The sequence below is a fragment of the Scaptodrosophila lebanonensis genome, unplaced genomic scaffold, assembly GCF_003285725.1.
Source record: "Scaptodrosophila lebanonensis strain 11010-0011.00,11010-0021.00 unplaced genomic scaffold, SlebRS2 tig00000053-arrow-pilon, whole genome shotgun sequence".
NCBI classification, from domain to species: domain Eukaryota; kingdom Metazoa; phylum Arthropoda; class Insecta; order Diptera; family Drosophilidae; genus Scaptodrosophila; species Scaptodrosophila lebanonensis.
The window spans coordinates 7608951-7634427 of NW_022060548.1; the positions used below are offsets into that span (position 1 = coordinate 7608951).

The 25477-nt window shown below is 36.7% G+C and overlaps 1 protein-coding gene across 2 annotated transcripts in view; it reads left to right on the forward strand.

Moving 5' to 3' along the window:
* The first annotated feature begins 1036 nt into the window (after positions 1 to 1036).
* The window catches only part of LOC115623387 (steroid receptor seven-up, isoforms B/C), a 42350-nt gene continuing 17909 nt past the window's right edge, over positions 1037 to 25477 (forward strand). For both annotated transcript variants that reach the window (XM_030517689.1, XM_030517688.1), the window contains exons 1-2: positions 1037 to 1694; positions 21458 to 21607. In XM_030517689.1, the coding sequence (XP_030373549.1) occupies positions 1037 to 1694; positions 21458 to 21607 (808 nt within the window). The remainder of the gene's footprint in view (positions 1695 to 21457; positions 21608 to 25477) is intronic.

Below are 25477 nucleotides of genomic sequence, written 5' to 3' on the forward strand. Positions count from 1 at the left end.
GTTCATTTCTCGTTGGCCCAACTGGTGTGTATGAGTGTGTGTGAGTCGCACTCTGGCTGAGTAACTGAGCGCATTTCGCTCAACGGCGCCAAGAGAGCAGTAGCAGTAGCGGCAGAGATAGTGGTGGTGGTGGTGGTGCTTGTGTTAGTGGTGGTGGTGGTGGTGCCTGCTGCTACTGCCTTGCACTAATACCAGTGCCCGTAGAGCAAATCAGCCAAACACGTTGAAGGTCTTGCCCCGCCACATGTGTGTGAGGGTGCGAGCGAGCGCAACGACTTCCACTCAAAGCGCACTGCCATTGTGCCGCTGCGAGTGAGAGCGGTGCGGCAAGAGGGCGTCCGGAGCAGCCCGAGTGGTGGAATGAGAGAGATTTGTGTGATGTGTCGTTAGGTCGAAACGGTCGAGTCGGGTCGGGTCGTGTACCTTTTGCCACGAATGTTTTGCCAGTCAGGCTCTAAAAGGCCTTACGAGAACAGCTGAGATTTTGCTGCTCGCATGACGCGCATTTTTACAACTCGTGCTAGAGATATAAAAAAAATTTCAAAAATATTTTTCAAAGTGCGGCAAACGCGAGCGAAAATTTCTTTAAGTCGTTGACCAATACCAAAATTTAATATCACAATTTTATGCAGTTTCTCCGAAAGATTTTTAAAGATCACAAATAAAATAATTCTTAAACGGCAGAGCGCGCGAAAAAACCACAAAGTGTTTTTCGAAAAGAAAATTTAAGAAAATATACAACAAGCTGTGTAAAATGTGCAGAGCAAAAATAAAGAAATAATTTTGCCAACAAATACTGCACAATTGCAATAATTCCCAAACAGAGAATATTGTAACAAATAAAAATTCAAATCATTTTTATAAAGAGAGAGGAAATCAATTGTAATTAGTTTTGTGCGCTGCTGGCCCGCAAAGTGCGAACCGTTTGCGTAGACGGGCAACAATCAAAGTGTATTCCAGCAGTTATCCCACGTGTTCCGATCCAGCCGCCAAAATTATTACGCACAATTCGCTGAGCATGTACGGCGGCGGCGTCATGTGCGCCTCCCCGTCCACGGCTCCCGGCTTCTTCAATCCGCGGCCGCAGTCCGGCGCCGAGCTGTCGGCGTTCGATCTGGGGCTGCCGCGCTCCATGACGCTGGGCGTGCCGCCGCACAGTGCCTGGCACGATCCGAATCTCGGCGGCCATCTGCATGCGTCCGCGGGTCCGGGCTCGTTGGCGGGCACCACTGGCACCAGCAGCTTGGGGGCGAGCAGTGCCGGCGGCGGCGGCACCACACCCTCCAGCGTCGCCAGCCAACAGTCGGCGGGCATCAAACAGGATCTGTCCGGCCTCTCAGCGTCCACAGCGAATCTCAACCAAAGTGCTCATCACACCATCAAGGAGGATCTCTCTAGCCTGTCCAGTGCGAATGGCGGCACAGCCAGCAGCCATCATACGAGCGCCGGCCAGTCCGCTCACGGCCAGGATCTAGGGCCCATGATCAAGGGTTCGCAGTCCGCCAGCTGTTTGGGCAGCAGCGCAAACGCGGGCGGCGGCGGTGGTGGCAGCACCACCCCCAGCTCTCAGGCCAACAGCTCCCATTCGCAGAGCAGCAACAGCGGCTCCCAAATCGACTCCAAACAGAACATCGAGTGCGTCGTCTGTGGCGACAAAAGCTCCGGCAAGCATTACGGACAGTTCACATGCGAAGGTAAGTCTGCGATCAAGCCCTCCAACTATCCACCCATCAAGCCATCAAACCAGCCACCCATCAACCTATCGATATGTAATCTCACAATTGCCAGCTCTTGCCGGCGAAAAAATCATTTCAATTGGAGTTTTATTTCTTTCTTTCATCCTATGATGACCAAACAGAAATTGTTTTGTGGTGCCTTCCCTCCTCCTCTTCCTCCCTCTCCTCCTCCTCCTCCTCCTACTCTTCCACCAATTCTGTTCAAATAGCGGCAAATAGTTGGCGCAGTCCATGAAAAATAGTTGGCAAACATAAAAGCGTGCCTGCCAGCCGCTGATTTCTGACAGTTACTGTGAATTATGGCAGTTTGATGAGTTGGCAATATCCAGGCACCTACCAGCTACACAAGATACCAACATATAGTATCCATGTATACTCTTATTTATATTGGTATACTTGTATGCAAATTTTTGCAAAGGAAGAGTTCAAGTCAATGGTCAATTTCTATTTTGGCAAGCGAAGTCAGGCAGTGGCAGAGAAAACATTAAACAGGTCAAGCGTTGACCTAAAAGTTACATTTTTATTAAAATTATGACAACGAATTCAATATTACTATATATTCATCAGATAGTTGGGATTTAATAATGATTTTTATAATTTTTATGAGCTAATGATTTGAAACGGAAATGTTCTTATTTGAAAAATTCCAAATTTCTAAGGTTTCCCGGTCGAATTAAAAAAATAATTCTATAATTTCATTAATTAAATTACATTAAACGGGCTAAGAATGAGGTAAAAAAAATATTTCTCCAATAGCTTATACTCAATAAAAGCAAAAATAAAAAAATAATATAAAAATAAAAGCAAATGTATAAAATTCCAATAAATATGCCTCCAAATAACAATTATTTCTCATTTGAAAAAAATTCAGCACTCAAAAGCTAAAATAATAAATTATTGGGAATTTAGATTTTTTAAAATTCTTTTAACATTTTGAAACTAATTTTCGTATTTGAAAAATTCAGCCCCTATCTACGATTTTCCAATGGGGTTGCATTCAATTTTCAAACACATCCAGAGTTAGTTAGAAATTATATCTCTGATAGATAGTTACATTGAGAACATAGATAACATCCAGAGTTAGTTAGAAAAAATTTATTTCTGAAAGATAGTTGCATAGAGAATTCAAATTTATAATATTTCACTAAAATTTAAATACAAAATAGAAATAAGTCAAGTACTCGGAATACAAATTCTTTGGTTTCAGTTATTATTTTCTTGACTTTTTGAAAACTATTTTCTTATTCAACCACTAAGTCGATATTCAATCAGCCAAAAAAAAAAAAAAAATCAAAACAAAGAGCAACTCTAGAGATTATTTGATAATGTTAAAAAATTGAACTTTTGTATATCCATACAAATAATTCAACCATACTGAATGAACTGGAAAATATATAAAAACATAAATCTAAAAAAAAATCTAAAAAAAATATTCAAACAGCGAGCTAACTTGTTTCATGAAAGTTATTAGACAGTAACTTTATATAGCCTTAAAATAATTATAATGCTCGCTTTTATGGTTCTCGTTATTTTATTCCGTCTAAAACTAAGATATCACAAATCAATATCATAAATTCAAAACAATATTATTTAGAAAAGCGTTCTCAGCTTCTTCAATCCATCTTCAAGCAATTGTTCAACTCATTCAATTGGAATGTCCACCTCACTATGTATGTACTTATGTATGTAGCCCGATTCCGTCATCTCTGTCTAGAATTCTTTGCTAAAAATAGCAGTCTTCTCAGATACCTTAATCTGCTTACGCCGTTAGATCAAATAGTGTTCCGTTGGCTCTCCGACCACACTTGAACCCAACACTGATGCTACAACGGGTGCCAGACAAAGCCACCGGACCTACACAAGCACCAAGTTGCTCATTACGCTTCCCTTATCGCCAGATAAAAACCTATTATCTCCCGGCCCGGCAATTGTTGTGCAAACATGCAAATTGTGGGGCCGCTAAATGAAGTGCAGCCACAGCTTATTGTCTTTGTGGCGTTCACCAGACGGAGTCAGAGCTACAGCTAGAGCTGTCAGCTGGAGTGGAACTGTCATATACAGCGCTCTTGAAAAGTTCTAAATAGTAGCTAGAGCGGGGGAACTTGTTCTTGCGGAGTTTAAAAAAAAAAAAAAACTGGGTTAGTGGTTAAAAAAGGGGAAATTGGAGTAATTGAGAAACTCTGAGCTCTTCAAACTCTCATTGCAAGTGCTAGACTTTAGTTTGTGAGTACTGGTTTTTATCGAAAAGCAACGCTACAAGCATAATATCGATCTGCATTTGCACTTATCGATCAATTTGAGCAGGCGCCAAAAAAATCATTTTCTAGATATTTTTAATAAATTCCGATAGCACATTAACCGATAATAACAAGTGGTAGCTTATTTTTAGTAATGACTGAAAGAAAATACTGCAGGAAACACGCACACACATGTCTCAGAGCTTGTCTTATGTCACAAATGCGTTATTTTCTGCTGCCCCGCAATTTATTTTAAATACAGATATCGAACGATATTGAAACAATTTTTTTGTATAGAAAAAATTCTAAGTCAACTAGCTGTTGGCAATATTTATTGTTCAATTATATTTTGGTGTTCAAATATGAAAGAAGTTTTCGAAATTCAATTTCTCAAAGCAAATTATTTTGGTTTAGACTTTCAATTCGCTAAACGATTACTTAATAATTATGATCGATAATTTTCGACATGCAATAGGTTAAAAGCAAATTTATACTTATTCAAGCTATCGAGCAGTTGATCGATATAAATTTATAAGATGTTTAGGATGTATTTATATCTCCTCCAATTCTATCTAGCAACTGATTTATGAATTGCTAATTAAGTTCGATAAATTATCGATTTACATAATGTAATAAGCAATTAGCGTATACTTTTTGAAATGTTTAGGATGTGTTTTTTCCAAACATACATATGTATATCCCTTTCCAATTCTATCTAGTAACTGATTGATGAATTGCTAATTAAGTTCGATAAATTATCGATTTACATAATGTAATAGCCAATTAGCGCATACTTTTTGATATAAATGTATAAGATGTTTAGGATGAGTTTTTTCCAAACATATACATATCTCTTTCCAATTCCATCTAGTAACTGATTGATGAAATAAGTTCGATAAATTATCGATTTACATAATGTAATAAGCAATTAGCGCATACTTTTTGAAGGTAAGAAAATTCTTGAATAATTCTAAACTCAGATTTGTGTTAGCTCTGAAAAGTGTTTGTTGTGGCGTTCTGGGCTGCATTGTAGGCGCTGGCTATTATTATTAATCACCGAGCATTTTGTACGCATGCGCAACAATAACAACAACAATCCAAATAGTTCTGTGACCGCCTCGTTGCATTCTGAAGGTGTTTCCCCCTTTAAAGAGCGCACACATAAGAAATGTGGCGCACAAACAGACTCACACGCACACACACACACACACACACCCTCGTAGTATCTGTATCTGTGCGCTGATGATGTTGCCACGATAGCAATCTATTTTGTTCTATGCAATGCCAGTCAGGCAGTTAGACAGTCGGACGGCCACTCAGTGAGGCAGCCAGTCAGTCAGTCAGTCAGTCAGCTGAAGTAAATGCAGGCGGGCAGGCATAAAAAGTAATAATGAAAAGCATATGGAAAGAGCAGCGAACACTCTACTTCCACATATCATTGTGGGGCGCAAGAGCGGGCGATCTTTGTTTTATTTTTTTGCATTTTTCTAAGCATGAAACTATTTTTTGGACTGAAATCCATAATGTGCGCCGCATAGTCCTGCCGGGCAGAGCTTTGCCCGAGACTCTCCGACAGAACTCGTTTCGCTAGCTGTCTGTCTGTCTGCCTGTCTGTCCATTCGCTCACTTGTCCGCCTCTCCCCTCTCTGATCGCAAACTGTTCGCCAGCGAGCTGCGATCGTTCAGGGCGTCTTGTATGTGAAATTTATGCCAAGGCACCCCACTCGTAGGTCGTCGTCTCTTAGCTGCAAGATTAATTGTAGCTTATGCGTGTTGCCTGCCAGTCTCCCTGTCTGGCAGTCCATTGTTGTCCATTGCTGCGCCTCCTCGGCTTGTAGTAGCAACTTGTTTGATTCTGCACAGCTGTTCAGCGTTTTTTTTTCCTGCCGTTTGCTGTTTCTTCTCCTTCATTTTTTGGCCACTTGTAGGCGATAATGCGACTCGGAAGGCTTTCCCTGGCGAAATTAAGCGAAACAAAAAAAATATATATATATAGAAAATGGAATAATGGAAAAACCATGGCCAGGCAGCATCAACAACATCAGCATCTCACTCGGAGTCAGTCGAGTGTGTTGCATGCAGCTCCGACACTATGTAGGTACAAGCATTTCCACATCACTGCCACTTAACCTACCCAAATAGACTCAAAAGCGCCGTATAACCTTTTATAAAAGTCACGGTTCGGCCAGAAAAATGCGCGCTGATAAAAACAGCGTGATAATATCAATGATGAGTGCATGCCTCTAACGTGCAAGTCCTGCCCTCCCAGCTCTGTTCAAGAAGTCGACAAACGACAACAACAATAACAGCACACAAAATACAACAACATCATCAATAATAACAACACACCACTTCGCGCTTATTAATTTAGCTATTTGTCACGGCTATTAGCAGTCGAAAACTTCGGTTTCATATCTCTCTCTCGAATTGCAGCGCATCATTAATTAGAAAATTGCCAGACTCTGCGCCATTACAAAGGCTAGACAGCGTTAAACTATGGTCAGACAGGCAAATCGTTTGCACACAAATACAAATGTATTTCGAAACAAAAGCTGCCTTCTTTAAACGTCAAATAATTATGCGTCAGAAAAGCATAAAAATCATACAATCTGACAAATGAAAGCCTGTCTTAATTATTGCCATAAAACAGAGGTTCTTAGAGCACAACATCCACCTAGAAACATCAGATATTTATGCGTCAGAAAAAAATTGTAACCAAAAAAGCAACTTTTTAGTTGTTATTGAAAAATCATACGAACTGACAAATGAAAGCCTGTCTTAATTATTGCCATAAAGCAGACTCATAGCATAGAGGTTCTTAGAGCACAACTTCCACCTAGAAACATCAGATATTTATGCGTCAGAAAAAAATATTAACCACAAAAGGAACATTTTAGTTGTTATAGAAAATTTAATTCAAATGTTTATAGCTGTCTAAAATTATTCACAAAATATGCAAATGCCTATGAATTAAGTTTTTATTTGAAACTAATATATTAAAATATTTAAAATTATTTGAAAATACAAGTATAACAAAGTGAATTATTTAAAAAATATAAAATATATAGAAAATCTTTAGCAATAACTGAGCTAAACATTCAATATCGAACTTAAGCAAACAAATAACAAATTAAATTTTAATTTAGCAGCGAAATAAAGTGGAATTCAATTGAAAAAGTTAATAGATCGCCACTTATGTGGACTTCCTGACTGTTCTAGTACTTGAATTTAAAATATTTATATTCTAAAAATTACCGTATTAGGTTTATTTTTTTTTTATTTCTGCTAAGAGAAAATCTCAACAGCCATGTCAAGAGCTAATTAACATGATTTATCTGCACTCCACATGACAATGACAAATAAATTTTATGAAAAATTATTGCCCGGCTACTAAGTAAGAGGCAAGTAATTAATTAACTGACACATAAACATAAACTAAGGCAAACAACAACAAAATTGCAGGCGAGCGGCCCAAGTTGCATTAAAAATGCACCTCGTTTGATAAAAACATAAAAAATTATAAAAACTGCCAGCATGTCTAATTGTTAAGCGCGAGCGGAGCGCATTAACCGTCACAACTAATGCTCGGTGCGAGTGCATGTTTAAGCTCGTAAGTTGGTGTATCTGGAAGATACCAGATACATATTGTCAACTGGAGATTTGCAATTGTCTGTGGCACATACATACGTGGTACGTGGCATAAATAACATAAGCATTTTTGTTGCACGAGCCGGATAAGAAGCCATTCATTAACATTTCGCGAATGCATTTTATGGCAGCCCATTAAAAAGGAAGTTTGATGTAAACTCATTTAAATGGGTTCCCACGTTCGACAATTAAACACGGCCAAGCACAGGCTTTCAATTCATAATCCAAATGCTAAAGACACACACACACACACACACACACACACACTGAGTTTTCCATTCGAGTTCTCCATGTCGAAGATCCCCAAACCACCGAAAATGTTGTATGTCGATGCTTGCTGGTCATTCCCTTTCATTCGCATTTCGAGAAACTCTTTCTTGTTGAATTAAGAAATTTGCCCAACAACATGTGTGGCATTTTAATTAACTTCAATGAGATATAGGAGCAGAAATTAACTTTCAAGTTGACAATAAAGCAGGGGAAGCAAAAAAAAAGAGCACACTGAATAAAAATATATATTTACTTTGGCTTATTTAAGTCTGTAAGCTACGCTCAGATTGGCAAATTATTCGCACATAAGAATTCGCTACAAAAAACTTAACTCCCTGCTGCAACAAACTTATTTGCAATAATGTTTTTAAAGCCCATTTCTAAAATAATACAAATCTGTAAACAAATTACTTGTATGTGTCAGCAATAAGTCCATTTCTATTTACCAAAAAGTCAACTAAAGCTAAAGCTGTCCTTTTAAAAATTACTTGTATTTTATTCAGTATTAAATGTTTTCTTCATTTAGCGAAAAAATGCATTTGAATCAATTAGAAAGAAGACTTTATAACTTTATTAAAAGCTATTATATCCCGTGCTAACTATTTTCTTCTTTTACCTCAAAAATGCATACCCTTTTAAACATTTTCGTTTGCCCATTTGAACTAATGGCATTTAATTAATTATGCATTTTTAAAACTTAGTACGTCCAGTAATATTTTTTTTCCCTATTTTCTTTTACTCAAACAATTCATACCTTTGTACAACATTTTATTTTCTGTTGTTAAAAAATTACGCATTGCCATTTAAAAAATTCAATTTAAAATCCCAATTTATTTTCCATCTGCTTAAATCATTTGAATCATTTAGAAATGAAGACTTACAATTTTTGCTAACTATTTTCTTCTTTTACCTCAAAAATGCATACCCTTTTAAACATTTTCGTTTGCCCATTTTAACTAATAGCATTTAATTAATTAAAGATGCATTTTTTTAGAACTTAGCACGTCCAGTAATATTTTCATTTTTTATCAAACAATTCCTACCTTTGTATAACATTTTATTCTCTTTTATTAAAAAATTACGCATCGCCATTTAAAAAATGCCTACAAATGCTCATTACAAAGTTCATAAAACAATTTAATTTTGTTAAACTTGTTTTGTTTTTTGTTTTTTTTTTACCAAAAAGCTGTCCAAATTTGATTTAATACGCCAACTGGACTTTGGCATTCATATAATATTTTTGTAGCATTTCATTTTTTTATGACCAGAGGGGCAAGCTGCCATTTTTGAACTGGCGCCTGCTCGCAATTTTTTTGACAATAAATTGTTTCCAAAATTCCACTCTTTACACACATTTCTCGAGCTTTAAGCCAAGCGCACATAAATCAGTTAGCTGTCGCTTCGATTCAGCAACAAATTAAAAACAACTGCAAAAATTAACAACGCCCACTACAGATTTCCACTCGCATTTATTTCCTCTCTTGTGTTTTCTTTTTTTTTTGCCAAAATTTATGACGTTGCCGAGTTTGTTGCATGAAAGGGCGTGGCAACACGCCTGCCACTGCAACAGGCAAATGTTTATTTACTTATTAATTAGTGGCGAAATGAATTTGGTATTCGTATTAAATTTGCATTTGCGAGTAACGTTTTGCGCTCATTTATCATTAAGTATAAATCGCATTTGGATAAACATTTATAACTTCCGTGCGATTTACAAATGTGTGGCAGCCACTGCCTTGATTTACTGCCCGAGCCCCACACATGCCCCCACACCCCCCCAGACAGCAGATGCGTAAACGCGGACCGGCAATTCAAATTCAACGGTTAACTTATAGCCGCAATTTCTGTTTCTGACAAATTATTATGGCAAGTAGTTTGCCTGTGAAATGGAAGGGAAATCAAAATATATGTGTGTGGCAATAAAAATAAATAAAAATTGTGGCGAATTCGCTTGTAAGGTAGACTGAAAGGGGTGGCAGAAACAAATAAAAAGAAATACTCTAAATCTAACGATGAGAAGAAGCATTTCACTTTTTTTACATTTTATAACTTTATATAATACCTGCTAGAAATTAGACTTACAATTTTGAAACTTTGTTTATGCTTTCTAAGTTATTCAGAACAAATTTCCATGATCTACAGCAACATCTTAACTCAAAGCTATTGCTAGATTTTGAAGAACCTTCTTCAAAACAACATATAGTATTCATCAAACTGTATTGGTAGTATGTGGCAACCTGTTTGGTTTGGGAACTGCATTTATTTTGCCATCAATGAACCTCGTGGCTTATGTCGAGCTCAACGTTGCTCAACGTTTGTCAACATTAATGAGCTGGAAATGAACTTAGGGCCTGAAAATAAACTTCTATCTAAGTGGGTACAAGCGCCAGCCTAAGCACAAGCCCTTCATTAAAACTAAAGGAAAATCACCAAAACACGAAGCACAAGTAGAAAAAATCGAAAGAAAAACAAAACTTAATTGTACAGATTTTGTAAAAACAAACAACAGCGGCAGCAATGCGGCGAGACATTGTAATCATTAAGCGCTGCCTTGTAGTACAAATCGTCGTACTTAGAAGAAATGTTAAAGCCAATAAAGCTGGAAAAGCCGACGACGACGACGACAACAACAACAAATAACAACAACAACAACAATAACAGTTGAGCTTGAGCTGGCAAGTCAAATGAGGCGAAAAAAATGCATCCTGACACGATGCGATTTCGATTGCCAAAGCAGAGCGAAAAGCGCCAAAAAGTTTCAGACGACGATGACGAGGAGAAGCGAAAATCGTGAACTACCGACTAGGCAGTTTGATCCGCTTTATAATGTAACGGTTTAATTAATTATGTTAACTGCGCGCGCGAGAAACTGCAGAGCTGCCGAGACTCTGCGATGCGGCGATGCAAGAAAATTTTCCAAAGTACTAGTTGGGCCGAACAAATGCTTTTGTTGTTGTTGTTGTTGTTGTTGCCACTTCATGCGCAATTTTCATTTTCAGTTAACTTGGCTAATCGATCAGCGTGTGGAAATGGTTTTTTCCCTTTTTGCCGGGCACGTTTTTTTCTCTCTGCCCCATGCACTTGCAACATGCGGCTGCAACTTTTGACCGCCCTCTGGGCAAGGCAGCTAGAACTGCAACAACAAGAACAACAACAACAACCACTAGAAGTTGAAAAACTCATGCCCCGCAGAGTGTTGGCCGTCCCACATTTTTTTTTTTTTGAAATATTTTTTTTTCTTGCCATTTTATAAGGCAAGCAACGAAGGTACCGCCACCAACAACATAACCTTTCTTATCGCGCAGTCTGTGTGTCTCTTTGGCGTTCCACAGCCAGACATGCATAGGACCGGCAAGCCTGGCAGACCACAGAATAGAGACCAGAGACCAGAAACCATAGACCATAGTCCATGGAGTGGGCTCAGATGTGCGCATAACTTCACATAACATCAGTTAAATCAAAGCTATATCGCTTATCTTTTTTTTTATTTGTGTCGAGCTGAGTCGGCGTTTTGTGTTGTGTTATTGTTGTTGTTGTTGCTGCCGTTTTCATGACATGCAGACTTGGCCAACGTGTGCATTACAAGCCTTAACAACAAGTCCGAGAACTCAAGCAGATTCGCAAGATTGCGCAAATTTTACTCAACTAAAAAAATGACTCAAAATTTCTCTAAATATAATAAAGATAATGCCAAGCAAGCTTAATAGATATATATATAAAGAGCTGCTATCAAAAATCCTACCAATAAACGGCTTTATTTTATCTCAACTTGATAAGCTGGACAAGTTATGAAAAGCGTGCAATTTTTACTTAAACGACGAACGAACGTGGCCTCGAGGGGTCATAATTACTTAAGTAACTTAAGCCATGGTCAGACAGGCAGATAATTTGCCCATAAACTTATCAAATGTTTAAGTATATCTTAAAACAAAAATTCTAATTAGAAAGTTAACTTTTGCAATATTAAGAAGGTGGTTTTAAAAAATGTTTGGAGGAGCTAAATATTAAGTAAAAATAAGTTGATATTCATGCCACAGATAGACAAATAATTTTCCCATAAACTTATCAAATGTTTAAGTATATCTTAAATCAACAATTTCAATTAGAAAGTTAACTTTTGCAATATTAAGAACGTTTTACAAATTGATTAGAGGAGCTAAATATTAAGTAAAAATTAGTTGAAATTCATGCCATGGATCCAAAAAAATAGCATAAGTAAAAATCTGTGCAAATTTATCTGAAACTGAGCCAGTTCTTTTTTTCCACAAAAATACAAACATTTGGGAAACTCATTGAAGAAGCAGAGACAGCCTATAAGTAGTTCCTGCTAAAGATAATCTTAGAGGTAAGCGAGTTGTATGAGGAGGATTCAATGAGTATGAGGAGGATTCGCGGTAGATAACGCAACTTTAACACGATTTTTTACATTTCATATTATTCTCCCATTTATTGTATTAGCAATAACAATAATTCATTTATTATTTTTACATCAAATTTTTAAATTCAAATATTGATAAAATTCCATTTCACCCATATTTTTCATTCAAAGATATCGTAGGATTTATTATTATATTATTTTTTTTAATCTGTTTAGTTTGAATTAACCCAAATTTACTAGGAGACCCAGATAATTTTATCCCAGCTAACCCCTTAGTAACCCCTGCCCATGTTCCAAAAATCTGTGCAAATTTATCTGAATCTGTCACAGTTTTTTTCACAAAAATTTCCCAAACATTAAAAAAAGAAACAGAGACAGTCTATAAGTAGTTCCAGCTGAAGATAATCTTAGAGTTAAGCGAATCTTTGACAGTTTTGAAAAACTCCTAAAAGCAGTGTTAACGAAGCCCTCTCCCTATTGTGATGGGTTGTCTTAATCGGTAGATGGTTTTGATTTATAGCGCGAATTGTACAGCACACATGCTCCACCCATTATCAGATCAATCTTGCTTTTCACTTAACTATTAGTAATTGCGCTTTACTTTACACTAAACGTTCCATCTGCATTCCGGGCCGAACCCCCAAAGCTACACCCACCAGATATACACTGATAGATACGGATGCATGGTCGCGTACTTATGTTTAGTTGTTTTTGTTTTTTTTTTTTTTCCTCTGTTTTTTAGAGTCGGTGCACAACTGGCGCAGATAAGTGCGCCTGAGCCTGACTTGTCGGTCAATGCACGTTGCATGAACCGTTTGCCAGAAGTGTAACAGCAAGTTAGAGCCAAAGCCAAAGTCAATAGCACTAGACGGCACTTTCGCGCCACTGTTGCAGCTCATTTTCTAATTATAAATACACACACATTTACACCCACCCATACACACACACACACACACACACACACACACACACAGATACAGAGAGCTATCATTAAAGTGCAATAATTAAAAGTTAAGCTTACATGTGCAGGCAGCTAGTCAAAGTAATTAGCACAGCAACAAAAGCTAGACAAAGTAGGCGGCGAGTATCTGGAGTATAGACAACAACAACAACAACAGTAACAACAAAGCATAATTGCACTATTCGGCCGACACGAACTAAGAGTTTAACTCGCATGCCGTACAAAATGTTGCCGGGCTGATTATGAACGCGCTTGAACTTGGCCAAAGATATGAAGATGACGCTGACGATGATGGCTTAGAGTTGGGCGAGGCGGAAGCAACTGCTCGCACAGTTGGAGTGTGTCTGTGTGTGTTTGTGTGTGTGACAATGGTGGCATTAAACAGCAGGGCTTATAAAACATCGATATAGGTCAACTGTAAATCAAATGCCAGAGCCACAATTGCTGTGGGAAGTCATCGGCGAGTATGCAAGTTCCTAGATTCGACTATAAATTTGCGCAACTGTGGCGAATTTAAGAACTTTCCACTTCCACTTAAACAAAATGCAGCTTCTAACTACTTGTTGTTGCTATTATTATTGTTATTGTTGTTTTTGTTGCTGCCATGGCCAGTTGATTGGCCGCATGAGGCGCAGCGCCGATTAAAGACTGCAACCGATAGTTGAGGCAAAAAAAAAAAAATAAAACTCGTTTATGCCAGCAAATGCACAGAGTTTTTGCGCTTAAATAGAACTTAAAAAAATAAATATTCTTCAAGTTTCAAGCTTCAATATCATGGGCTCTGAACTTTCTAAACGAATATGAATATTTTTCAAAATAATTCAGCTTAAATACCGTTTTTTAAGCTTCTTATTATGGAGAAAACTATTTTTTTTTATTAAAAATTAAATATTTCAATTGTTTTTTATAGTTCATTGAAAAAATAATTTAAAAGCTAAAGCTAACCACTTTATTATAACCTTTATTATATTACAAATATTGTCTAAATACATTCTTGTTATCAAATATATATTTCTCGATATAACAAACGATGCTCTGCGATAATTCAAATTCCACGTTGTTTCAAGAAATTTAACTCACAAAGACAAACTATTAAAAAAAGATTTTAATTTTCTAAGCATTAAACTATAAAATTTCTTCTCTTAAAAGCAGAAACTATAATCAAGAAACAATTCCCTTTTCTAGTTCAAATATGAATGTTGTTTCAAATATGTATTCAAAATTGTCTTTTCTAATAGAAAACTTCCTTTCAAATAAAACCATATCTTTTGTTGTCAGTTAAAACTTTCAAAAAATATGTCAAAAATTGCTATTAAAAAGAAAAACTATTCGCGTTTGAAATAGATAAAGTTTTGAAGCCGATTTCTTAAATAAATCAAAATTATTTTAACCCACTGCCTTCGTTTCTTCAAATTGCAACCAGTTTTACGAAAAAACGATTCTTGAATATTCTTTCTTCGTTAATAAGCATTTATCTGAAATGCAATAACATCTTAGTTTTAAACACAATTGAATTACTTTTTATGATATTTGCGGATATTTCAAATAAATACATGCAATAGTTCATCGAGTTCTAATCTCTTTTTCTAATCAAGATACTTTTGAAGATCTAGTTTTACAATTGTATAACCCAAGAGGTTTCTTAAATACCATTTTCATGACTTTTCCCCAAATTATTGTTCATGCATTCGACACTCGCATAAACACAGTTCTGACGTTGTTGCTTAACCCTAGAAATGCCAGCATCTGCATCTGCAGTCTCAGCTACATCTTCAATTGCAGGAAAAAAAAGAGAGGAAAACATTTAATTGTCTGTTTGTTGCTGTGAGCTTTTGCTGTTGATAGCCAATTTCTGGCACTCGCTGCGTTTAGACATAAATAAATATTGCACACACATACACACGCTCACAAATTCCCACTGAGTTTTAGCAAAAGCTATATGGCTATACATAGCTATAGTTACAGCTATAGCCGATGCTGCAGCTTCATGTATATAGCAACTCCATAGGCCAACTAATTTCACGCTTTAAATTGTGCGGCGAAGCGGCAAAAGTTTTGCTGCACTTTCAATTGTGGCCCGCAAGCCCAACAGCGGCCGCAGTTTCCTTGGTTTTCCCCCTCCTCGTGGAGATCGAGCTCCAAACATCAAACATGTGAGTGCGCGTTATAATTATGCGGCGTGTGGAGCTGCACAGTCGCTCGTGCCGCAGATTCACACACACACACACACACACACACACACACACATGCACATTTCAGGAAGTTCAATTAATACAATGTTGAGCTGTTCTTGGAAAGTAATTGCAGCCGCTTCAGGTTAACTGTATTGAACGCTTTGTGGCGCATATCGCACACGCGAGCATTCCACTGCAGATCTATTTGATTTTTATTTATTTAGTAAATCAACAAATATACCAAAACTATGAGATATATTATAATATAATATTATAAAATATAGATATTTAAAAATACAACGTTGTAATTTCAACTTAAAAGATAAGAAAGCCTAAGAAAAAACTATATATCTGTCTATCTATCTATCTATCTATCTATCTATCTATCTATCTATCTATCTATCTATCTATCTATCTATCTATCTATCTATCTATCTATCTATCTATCTATCTATCTATCTATCTATCTATCTATCTATCTATCTATCTATCTATCTATCTATCTATCTATCTATCTATCTATCTATCTATCTATCTATCTATCTATCTATCTATTTATATATTTATCTATCTATCTATCTATCTATCTATCTATCTATCTATCTATCTATCTATCTATCTATCTATCTATCTATCTATCTATCTATCTATCTATCTATCTATCTATCTATCTATCTATCTATCTATCTATCCATCTATCTATCCATCTATCTATCCATCTATTTATCCATCTATCTATCCATCTATTTATTCATCTATCAATCTATTTATGCAGCTATCTATCTATCTATCTATCTATCTATCTATCTATCTATCTATCTATCTATCTATCTATCTATCTATACATCTATCTATCCATCTATCTATCCATCTATCTATCCATCTATCTATCCATCTACCTATCTACAACCTACCAGCAGCTGTATCTACAAGTCTGTGTAAGAGCGCAAACAAGCCTTTTAAGTAACTCTATTTTGAAATAGAATCATATCAACAAAGCAAAATCTATTGATTTTCAAATGAAGTCGCCACAAGTGGTGTTTAGGCTTAGACTAAACAGGCCTGGTCAGCGCTTATGGGGCTTATGTATGAAGCCATAGCAATTAAAGGGTTCTAGGGTTTCTTCTTCCTCGCTCAACTTCAAACTTCATTCGCACTAACCGCCCCCCTGGGGTTCCCCCCGCCAGGCAAGAGACGAACATCTAGCACTAAGCCAGCTGTATCTATGCATCTGGCTCTGGCTCTGCCTCTGACTGACGGACTGACTGTCTTACTGTCCGACTATCAACTCTATCTACTACGCCATGCACGTACGTATTCATAAACTGGCCAGACCGAGGCGCACCGTTCGCTGGCGATCCACCCTTTTTCGGTTATTGATATAACACGATATCCCGCCGATGCCGCCGTTGCGCGCCCCTTAAAGCTTCGACCGAGGCGCAGATTTTGTTTACGGTATCGTCGTCGTCAACAGCGTCCAGGCACGAGAGCATCGCATCTCTACAACTGCGAGTACCACTACCAGTACGAGTACCAGTACCAGTACCAGTACGAGTACGACTACGAGTATCTTCATCAATAACAACGACAGCGACGCGCTCGTCGCGACGTTGAGCTTTATGTGTAGCTCCAGATAAAGCCGAGATATGCCCATATGGGCAGCCTTGCATTGCAGTTCGTTTTTTGTTTTTTGTTTTTTTTTTGGTTTAAGGTACGTTGCGGTCTCTCTGTCTGCCTGTCTGGCTGTCCATCCGTCCGTCCGTCCGTCCGTCTGTCCCTCTATCGTTGTGCAGAAACAACAACAACAAAAGCAGCAGCAGCAGCAGCAGCGAAAAAGCGCAGCGCTGTTAAGGTTTTGGTGGAAAAGAGAAAAACGATGGTGGTGCTGGCGTATAAAAAGGCAACGGTACGTTTTGGCAGAAATCGTGACTTGGTACAATATCGTTATTCGTAGATCATATGGTGTAAAGGCTTAAGTGTGTGCTAGCTGTTGTTGTTGTTGTTTTTGCTGTTGTGTGTGTGTGTGTGTGTGTGCATATTTCCTAGATGTTTGTTGTTTAGTTTTGGACTGAGGTTTGTCTAGTACGCTGGGAAAGCAGAATTTTGTCGATAGGTCTCTTCAATTATTGCATACTCTTCCGAATACAAATCATGCTAAGGTGGAGCTTTGTATAATTTACATGGATTCTATATTATTTGAGGACTTTATTTGAGCAAACAATTCTTGCCTAATTTATTGTTTTTTTGTTTCATTTCGGTGTCCCAAACTTGTGTTTAATAGTGGTTTTGAATGAATTTTCTTCTAGATTTTTTTGTTTTGGTTAATAGTGGGTTTTTAATGAATTTTCTTCTACATTGCTTTATTTTCCTTTTTTATTTAATTTGCTTTAAATTTCTCTAAGAAAATTAAATATTTCCCATACAAGTTTCTTGCTATTTTGCACATTTATTTCAATTTATAAACCTCATCATTTGATTTAATGATTTGTCCTCGACCAGATTCGAGAATTATTTGTTGTTTTTCTCATTTAATATACAAGATTAAATATTTAATATTTTTTCATAAAAATTTCTCACTTTTTTCCCCCCATTTCATGCAGTTCCTGTGCCTCAGACTATTGACAAAATATTTTTCCTTGGCTGAATCAAAGACTCTTTGCTATTATTTCTCTGATTTCATATCCAAGATTAAATATTAAATCATTTTTTTATCTTTGCTAATTTCGATATAAAAACTTGTAATCCTCAGACTTATTTAATTTCTTGCGTGGATGAAAAAAGCTTTTTCATTTGTGCAATAATTTGTATTTATTTGTAATTCTGTAATGAAAGATAATAATCTGACATTTTCTGCTTTCTTCAATGCTGGAAATGTTATAATATTTATTTTTTCCACTTTTCTCATTTATTTTTCAATGGCTCTGTTGCTACATCATTTAGTTTAAAGTTCAGAATTGTTGACTTTTATTTTTATTTAAAATTTTTTTTTTTATTTATAACTTTATTTTATTTCTAAAATACACATTCCCCCGTAAGCATTTATGAAAGTTTGCTTAAATGTTTTAGTATCCTTTCTTGACTGATAGAAATGAATTAAAAAAATAAAAAATAAACCTCAAGCTCGTCAGTAGAGCATCGCTGTTCCGACGACGCACTCCCCCACAATGAGTTTCAATTTGCTGGCCACGTTCTTTGCCTTTTTGTTGTTGTTGTTTTTGTTGTTTCTGTTGCCGTTTGGGCACACGACCGCAACGTACTGAAAGATACTCGTACTGAGCGACGACTGGCCCATGGGATAGACGAAGAGGCGCATTGGAAAAGTTGTGTGTTTGTTGGCAAAAATCGGTATGGGTCCCGGTCCCAGCCATGATCTGGCTTGGCATAAAAACGTTCAGCGTACTTACATATTTTGTTTGATGATGATTTTACAGCTTAAAACGAATTTTATGAGCATATGCCATTGTTTTTGAGTTATTGTGAGAAATTTGTGTGGCGCGCATGCGTTGAACGTTCGAGGTTGGAGATTGAAGACTCAAGCCCAGTCAACTAGAAATTGATTCGAAATAACACAGCCAGAGAAGCAGAAAGTCGAATCTAAGCCGCAGGCCTCTTTGGCACAAATTTCTGGCCGAGTGATACACATGTTTAGATATGTTGGCGACATAAAACTGTGTGTGCATGGGTGGGTGTGTTTGTGTTTAAACGACTGCTCGCTAAGTATATCAGAGTGCCTAAGTACCCACGACTGACGCTGACGTGGACAGTCGATACTCTGCCACTGTCACTGCCTCTGCCCCTGTTGTGTGTGACTCCTTAACAGTAAATTCGTCGTGAAGCGCCCCAAAGCGCCTCACCAGTCAGCTTCCTCTGCCGCACAATATGAAACTTTGTTTTCGTGTACCTTGAACTTGGCGCTGCTCTGCTGGTTTGCTGGTTTGCTGCTGATTTGGCGCAGTTGGGCTAAAGTTTTAGCTTTTCAGTCAGGCAGCCAGCGAGTATCTTTCGTGCTCAAGATACACTTTGTTAATTGAAAGCCATTAAAGGTAATTTTATGGGAGGCGTTAAGCCATGAAACGTGTAACATGACCATTGACATAAGCTCAGCTGCGCGGACTGGGACTACGACAATAACGACAGCAGTGGCAGTAACAGCTACAGCAACAACAACAACAACATCAGCCGTAACAACAACAACAACAGCAGCAGCAGCAGCATCACAACAAGCCACCATAAGAGACGACAGTGTCTTGAAGTGAAGCGCAACTTGGCGCATTTGCTAGCTTGTTTCGTACTTCCCTATTTTTTTTGTTTTTTTTTTTTTTTGGTACTTTGGTACTTTGCTTTACAAGTGGTAACAATTTTTTGTAGCACTGGGTGCCATGGAATTTGTTGTGCTTGTCGTACAGCGTTTGAGGTGAAAATTCACGAGAGCTTGTTTTTGTTTTTTCTAAGTAGTTGCATTGAAACTTGTTCGAGTTTCAGCGAAATAGTATTGTATTCAAAAGTGAAGATGCTAAGTTTATTGAGAGAAGATGATGCATGCTGAATGAGTGTTCATTTGCCTTTTCTGACTGCTTTCAAGCAATTGAATATTCATCTCAAATAGTAATCGATATAGTTTATAACGAAAAATGGTTTCACAACTGAACAAATGAGTGATGATTTGCCTTTTCTGACTCCCTTCAAGCAATTGAATATTCATATTCATATCAAAAAGTACTTTTACACAAATGAGTGTTGATTTGCCTTTTCTTTAAATGCTTTAAGTGAATAGTATTTTTATTCGTAATTAAACATTAATAAGTTTTTCCTTAAATGTGAATGTCATTCATGTATTGAGGTGTTGATTTCCTCTATGCTTTTGCTTTTCATTTAATATTGCATTAAGATTTAGAAACTACTATAAAGAATTATTAGAAGACTTCTTACAACCATGAATTATTTATTTTATGAACAGATGTATGCATTTTATGAGCAAATGTAAATGTTGAATACCATTCGTGGCTCTACTGTTAACAAAATGAGTGTTGTTTTTTTTAAATGCTTTCAAACAATTGAGTCATTATTTTATTATTATCTTTTTCCCTACCCCAATATAAATGCTTTTCATATATACCCTATTCAAGGCTTTAGTGTTGATGTATCTCTTTGGTTATGAACAAAATTAGCAAGCACAAGGCAAATAAAAATGAATATAATTCACATTTCAATCATATTCAAATAAATTTGTATGTTAGTAATTATTTTTTTTTGTTTTTTTTTTAGCAGAGTGTTTTTATTTAAAACAGTCCATCGTGGACAATCATTAAATTGGTTAAATAAACTTGCAACTTTATTTGTTTCATTTATGATAAATAAAATAAATGCTTAAATACATACTTGGCTTCAAATGTACACTGTCTGTAGTAAATGTCGTGCATTAAAAGTATCTAAAAATATATATCTATATACTCTCAGCATTTAATGAAACCACCTTAGCTTTAAGCCACAAACTGTGGAGCTTTCATTTGCTTATTTGGTAACAGTTTTGTAAAGTCTTTTGTCCACACCATGTTTCAAGAGTGATGCAAAAATGTTCGCCACAAGCTCCGACCACTGGGCTGCTGTTCATGTTGTTCCTTTCGATATCTCTCCACTTATATGGCATTTCTCTTTGCACGCCGTGATAAGCGATTCGCAGTAAAGGCACGAGACATGCCAATTTCTTCGTTTTGTGCAGAAAACTCATAAAACTGTCAGAAATGCCGAAAACAAATGAAATTATTTGCATAACCAACAACGCTTTGTACAAACGTATAAAGTATGCAAAAACATGAAAGCACACGAAACCAAACAGCAACAACAATAATACCAACAACAACAACAACAACAAGTTTACGCGCCGACACTTTTCTCTGGCGATTCGAAATGCGCGATAAAAATGCATTTTGTTCGGATTGTTTTCGGTTTCTTTTTTTTTTTTTTAGTATCGAGTTTTAAGTGCGCTTTGCATTCAATTCTTAAGCTTATTTGATTTCTAATTGAAGAACAACACCTTTACTTTTTGCTTGCAGGCTGCAAATCATTCTTCAAACGCTCGGTGCGACGCAATCTCACATACTCCTGTCGGGGCAGCAGAAACTGTCCGATCGATCAGCACCATCGCAACCAGTGTCAATATTGCCGTTTGAAAAAGTGCCTCAAAATGGGGATGCGACGCGAAGGTAAGTCCACAAAAATATTTCACACTACACACTACGCGTACTACTTGCTCGTAATAAACAACAATTGTACTACAATACTTGTATGTTCGCTTACAAGGGGCCTGTTGATGGCTCTGGGCTTTGGGTCAATTAAAAGTCAAACGCTGAGGCAGCACGAATGCACAAATAAATAAATTAGACCCTCAAAGACACAATAGCAGAAACGGAAGTAGCACACGACTACAAATTTATTTGCCACCGAATTGGCATTCGTTACTTAGTCGCAGTGGACAGTGGGAGACGGCTAAATGCCACATGCTAGGCATTCGCACAAAATACAATTGAGTTCAGACGGAGAGGCAACGGCCAACGGCCAATGGCCAACTAGCAAAGTGACTTTGGGGTGACAAGTGTGGGTTGGTTGGGTTATTTTGGTGATGGTTCAGTTATTTCGATCGCCATGCCCAGTGCAAGTGCCAAAAAAAGCTAGAAGAAGAATTTGCAAGCATTTTATAAAAACTAAATTTAGGCACAAGTATTAACAAAACCAGCTTTCAAGCATTCAAAAACAGAAGGTGTTGAAAAGCTGCATGCAGTTAAAAAAATTTCAAAACAGAGCTACACACTGTTATTAATCGATCCGAGCATAACTTTTTAACGCTTATTTTGTAAAAATTTTGCTCTGATTTCTTAAGAGTAATAGAAAGCACATGCCTGAAGATTTCAATCATTTATACATTTTATTGCAAAATAAAGGCTTAATTGAAAACTGAAATAACATTGAAAATAATATTTAAAAAAAAAAGATTAATTTTTAATCAATACTTATTGTCAACTAAAACAATTCTTTAAGCCTACACGTATGTCTCGAGGAAAATAATACTAAAATCCCTGCACGACCGAAGAGACTTGATTCATTTTTAGACAATATTGACGAGGAAAACTTCATACTTCTAACCCAATCTAGCAGCTGTGTCTTCTGAGCTAGACATGTATAAAACGATTAATAGGATCCTTGAACTAGGGACGAACAAATTCCATTCGAACTACAACACTGCGTATTTGTCAGTTTTTTAACATATAGTATATGGAGTTTCCCAAATTTTTGAATCGCATTTGTAAATTTTTATCTAATAGTCAGGTCTCTATTTTCAAACACTGCTCCTCTATCGCTTAAGACTTCTCTTTTTTTTATGCCCAATTTATATCTTCTTTTAAGAGATTTGAAGCTTCAGGAATTTACGCAAAAGTTCTTGTCTTAAATCAAATATTTGCAGTCTTATTTAATTTATATAACTTATTCCCCCTTCACATTTTGGCATTCAGAGAAAGCTCTGCTCCCATTTTAAACCAGATATCAGCTTAAAGCTGCAATTCAAATCACTTTGTGATATTGCGCAATATCTCTTGCAAATAACTCAATAAGCGGCGGCGCACACGCATTCAGTCAACCACCAAACATTGACCCACTGCCGTCTTTATTCCACTTTGTTTTTTTTTTTTTGTTGCTATTCTTTTTCGTATTGTTCAGTCATCTGACTAACAAGCCAAACAAAATAAATAAGAGGCAACAATCCAGCTCAGTCTCAGGCTCGTGGCAATTCACGCATGGCATTTAGTCGCAGTCTCAGTCGCGTCGGGGCCGAAAGCAAAAACCTATAATAAAAAACAATTAAGCATTGAGTGCAACTTATTGACCTTAAAGATCAAATGCAAACTTGTTCGCTCGCTCGTTAATAATTAAAAAAGTGTACAACAGCAACACCAACACTAACAACAATACAGAAATATTTCCAGCAAAAGTCAAATTGCGGCTTATATTAGAATTGGCTCAGCACTGTAATTTATATGTCGACACTTTTTTCTGCCACATATGGAATATTTTTTCCTACATTTAATAGACACCGCCTTTTGATTGATTAAAGGTAATTAAATCGATATTAGCACTGAAAGAAAAACACAATAATTGGCATGATTATGCTAGAAAGATGTTACCAAACACAAAACAATTTGATTTATTGGGAGGTTTATTGAAAAATGTTATATTCTTATTTAAAACAATTTTTGCAAATGGTGCCAAATTTAATTTCTTTTTTTAAAGACAACGACTTTAATTTGCTGAAATGTGTTTTTGGGAAATTTTATAATATTTTTTACTGCTAAAACAAATTGAGAATAGGAGTACAAGAAACAATATTTAACTTCCCTAAAATGCTCGTTTATTTTTAAGAAACAATTTTTAACTTTCCTAAAATCTTAGATATTTTTAAAGCAAAATTAAAATACATTTTTCAATAACAAGAAACTTGAAGAAAATTTGTTTAATTTTATATGGTTTCGAGCAAATATTTTGCCATAAACTTTTTTCCAAATTATTATTTAGCTTTTGAATTTTCTGCCATACTTGAAATTAATTTGTTATTTCTGATAACAAAATGTTATTGCAGTGTATATTGTTTTATTCATTGACTTCTCAAGCTATTTGTCAGTTAATCAAACGCACCCAAAAGGCAATATGTAACTAATTTTTAAACCACCTTTTGAACAACAGCAAATATTTGGCATACTTGTAAAATATTTTTTGCGCAAATCGGCGACTGTAACCCGCGGCTTTGACAAGCTGACGAACGGACCGACGGACCGACGGACTGACTAACTGACTGACGGATTTGCTGAGTGAGTGACAGACTGACAATGTGTAGTCACTGACCAGCAAGTTACAGTTGTCGGCATTAACAATTAACGTTTGTTGTCGGTTCGGTGCGGATCGGATCGGATCGACGGACAGAGTATGCAGTTAGTGTGTTATTATTTGCACTAATATTGACAGGTTTTTCGCAAATGCTAATAGCAATCAACAGATGTATTAGCTGTGTGTATGTGTGTGTGTGTGTGTTTATGTCGATTTGGGTTAAGAACGAAAATAATTTGTACAACTACAGAGATATGTGCATACTTGCATGCGGCAATTAAGAATGCAGCGCAGACTGTTAGACAAGGGGAGGGACGGCGCATGCGCCAATGCATTGGTAATTAAATGCATATAAACATTTATTTAGTCGAGCCAATGATTGCGTAAAATATGAAATTTGCTTAACTGGGCACACAGTCTTAGCCAATGTTTGACTACAAATTATACACCACCGCCACCGCATGCGGTAATCACACAGTCTGGCCAGCAACTATATAGTATACTTGTATATATATATATATATATATATATATATATATATATATATATATATATATATATATATATATATATATATATATATATATATACTTGTATATATATATTTCTACCTGTTGCTTGTTCCTCGACTTGTTTCACCATTAAAAGTTATTATTTCTACACAATTTTATGCTGCATAGTACACCCAGCTACCTGTGCATTGTCTCCGACAACTTGTCAGCTAAATAAAACGCAAAAAAGTTCAACACCTTTGCTCGAATGCCCAAAAAATTATGAGTAACATTTGTTAATGACCAGCCGGACGACTTCAACTTCCAACTTCCACTTCCATGGAAAACTAGTTCAAACAATCTGCGTTGAAAAATCGTGAGAAATTATTTTTTTCTGCATAGAAACTACACCCTTTTTTGTTGCCCAAAAATGTGTACGCATAACGGCAGTACTTAGGACAAACACCAACAACACCAACAACAACAACAACAACAAAAACAGCCACGAAAGGCCCAAAGGCCGTGCCTTTCCGACCCAATGTGAACGGTCAAGAAATTGAGGCACGAAAAACCTGAAAAATAGCATAAAATCAACATCGGGTCGCTCTAATTAAACTCCAGTGTCAATTGAATGGACAATGGCCATTGGGATTGGGGTGGTGATGGTGATGGATGGAGGGAATGTAGCTCAAAGAAATGCTCGATATT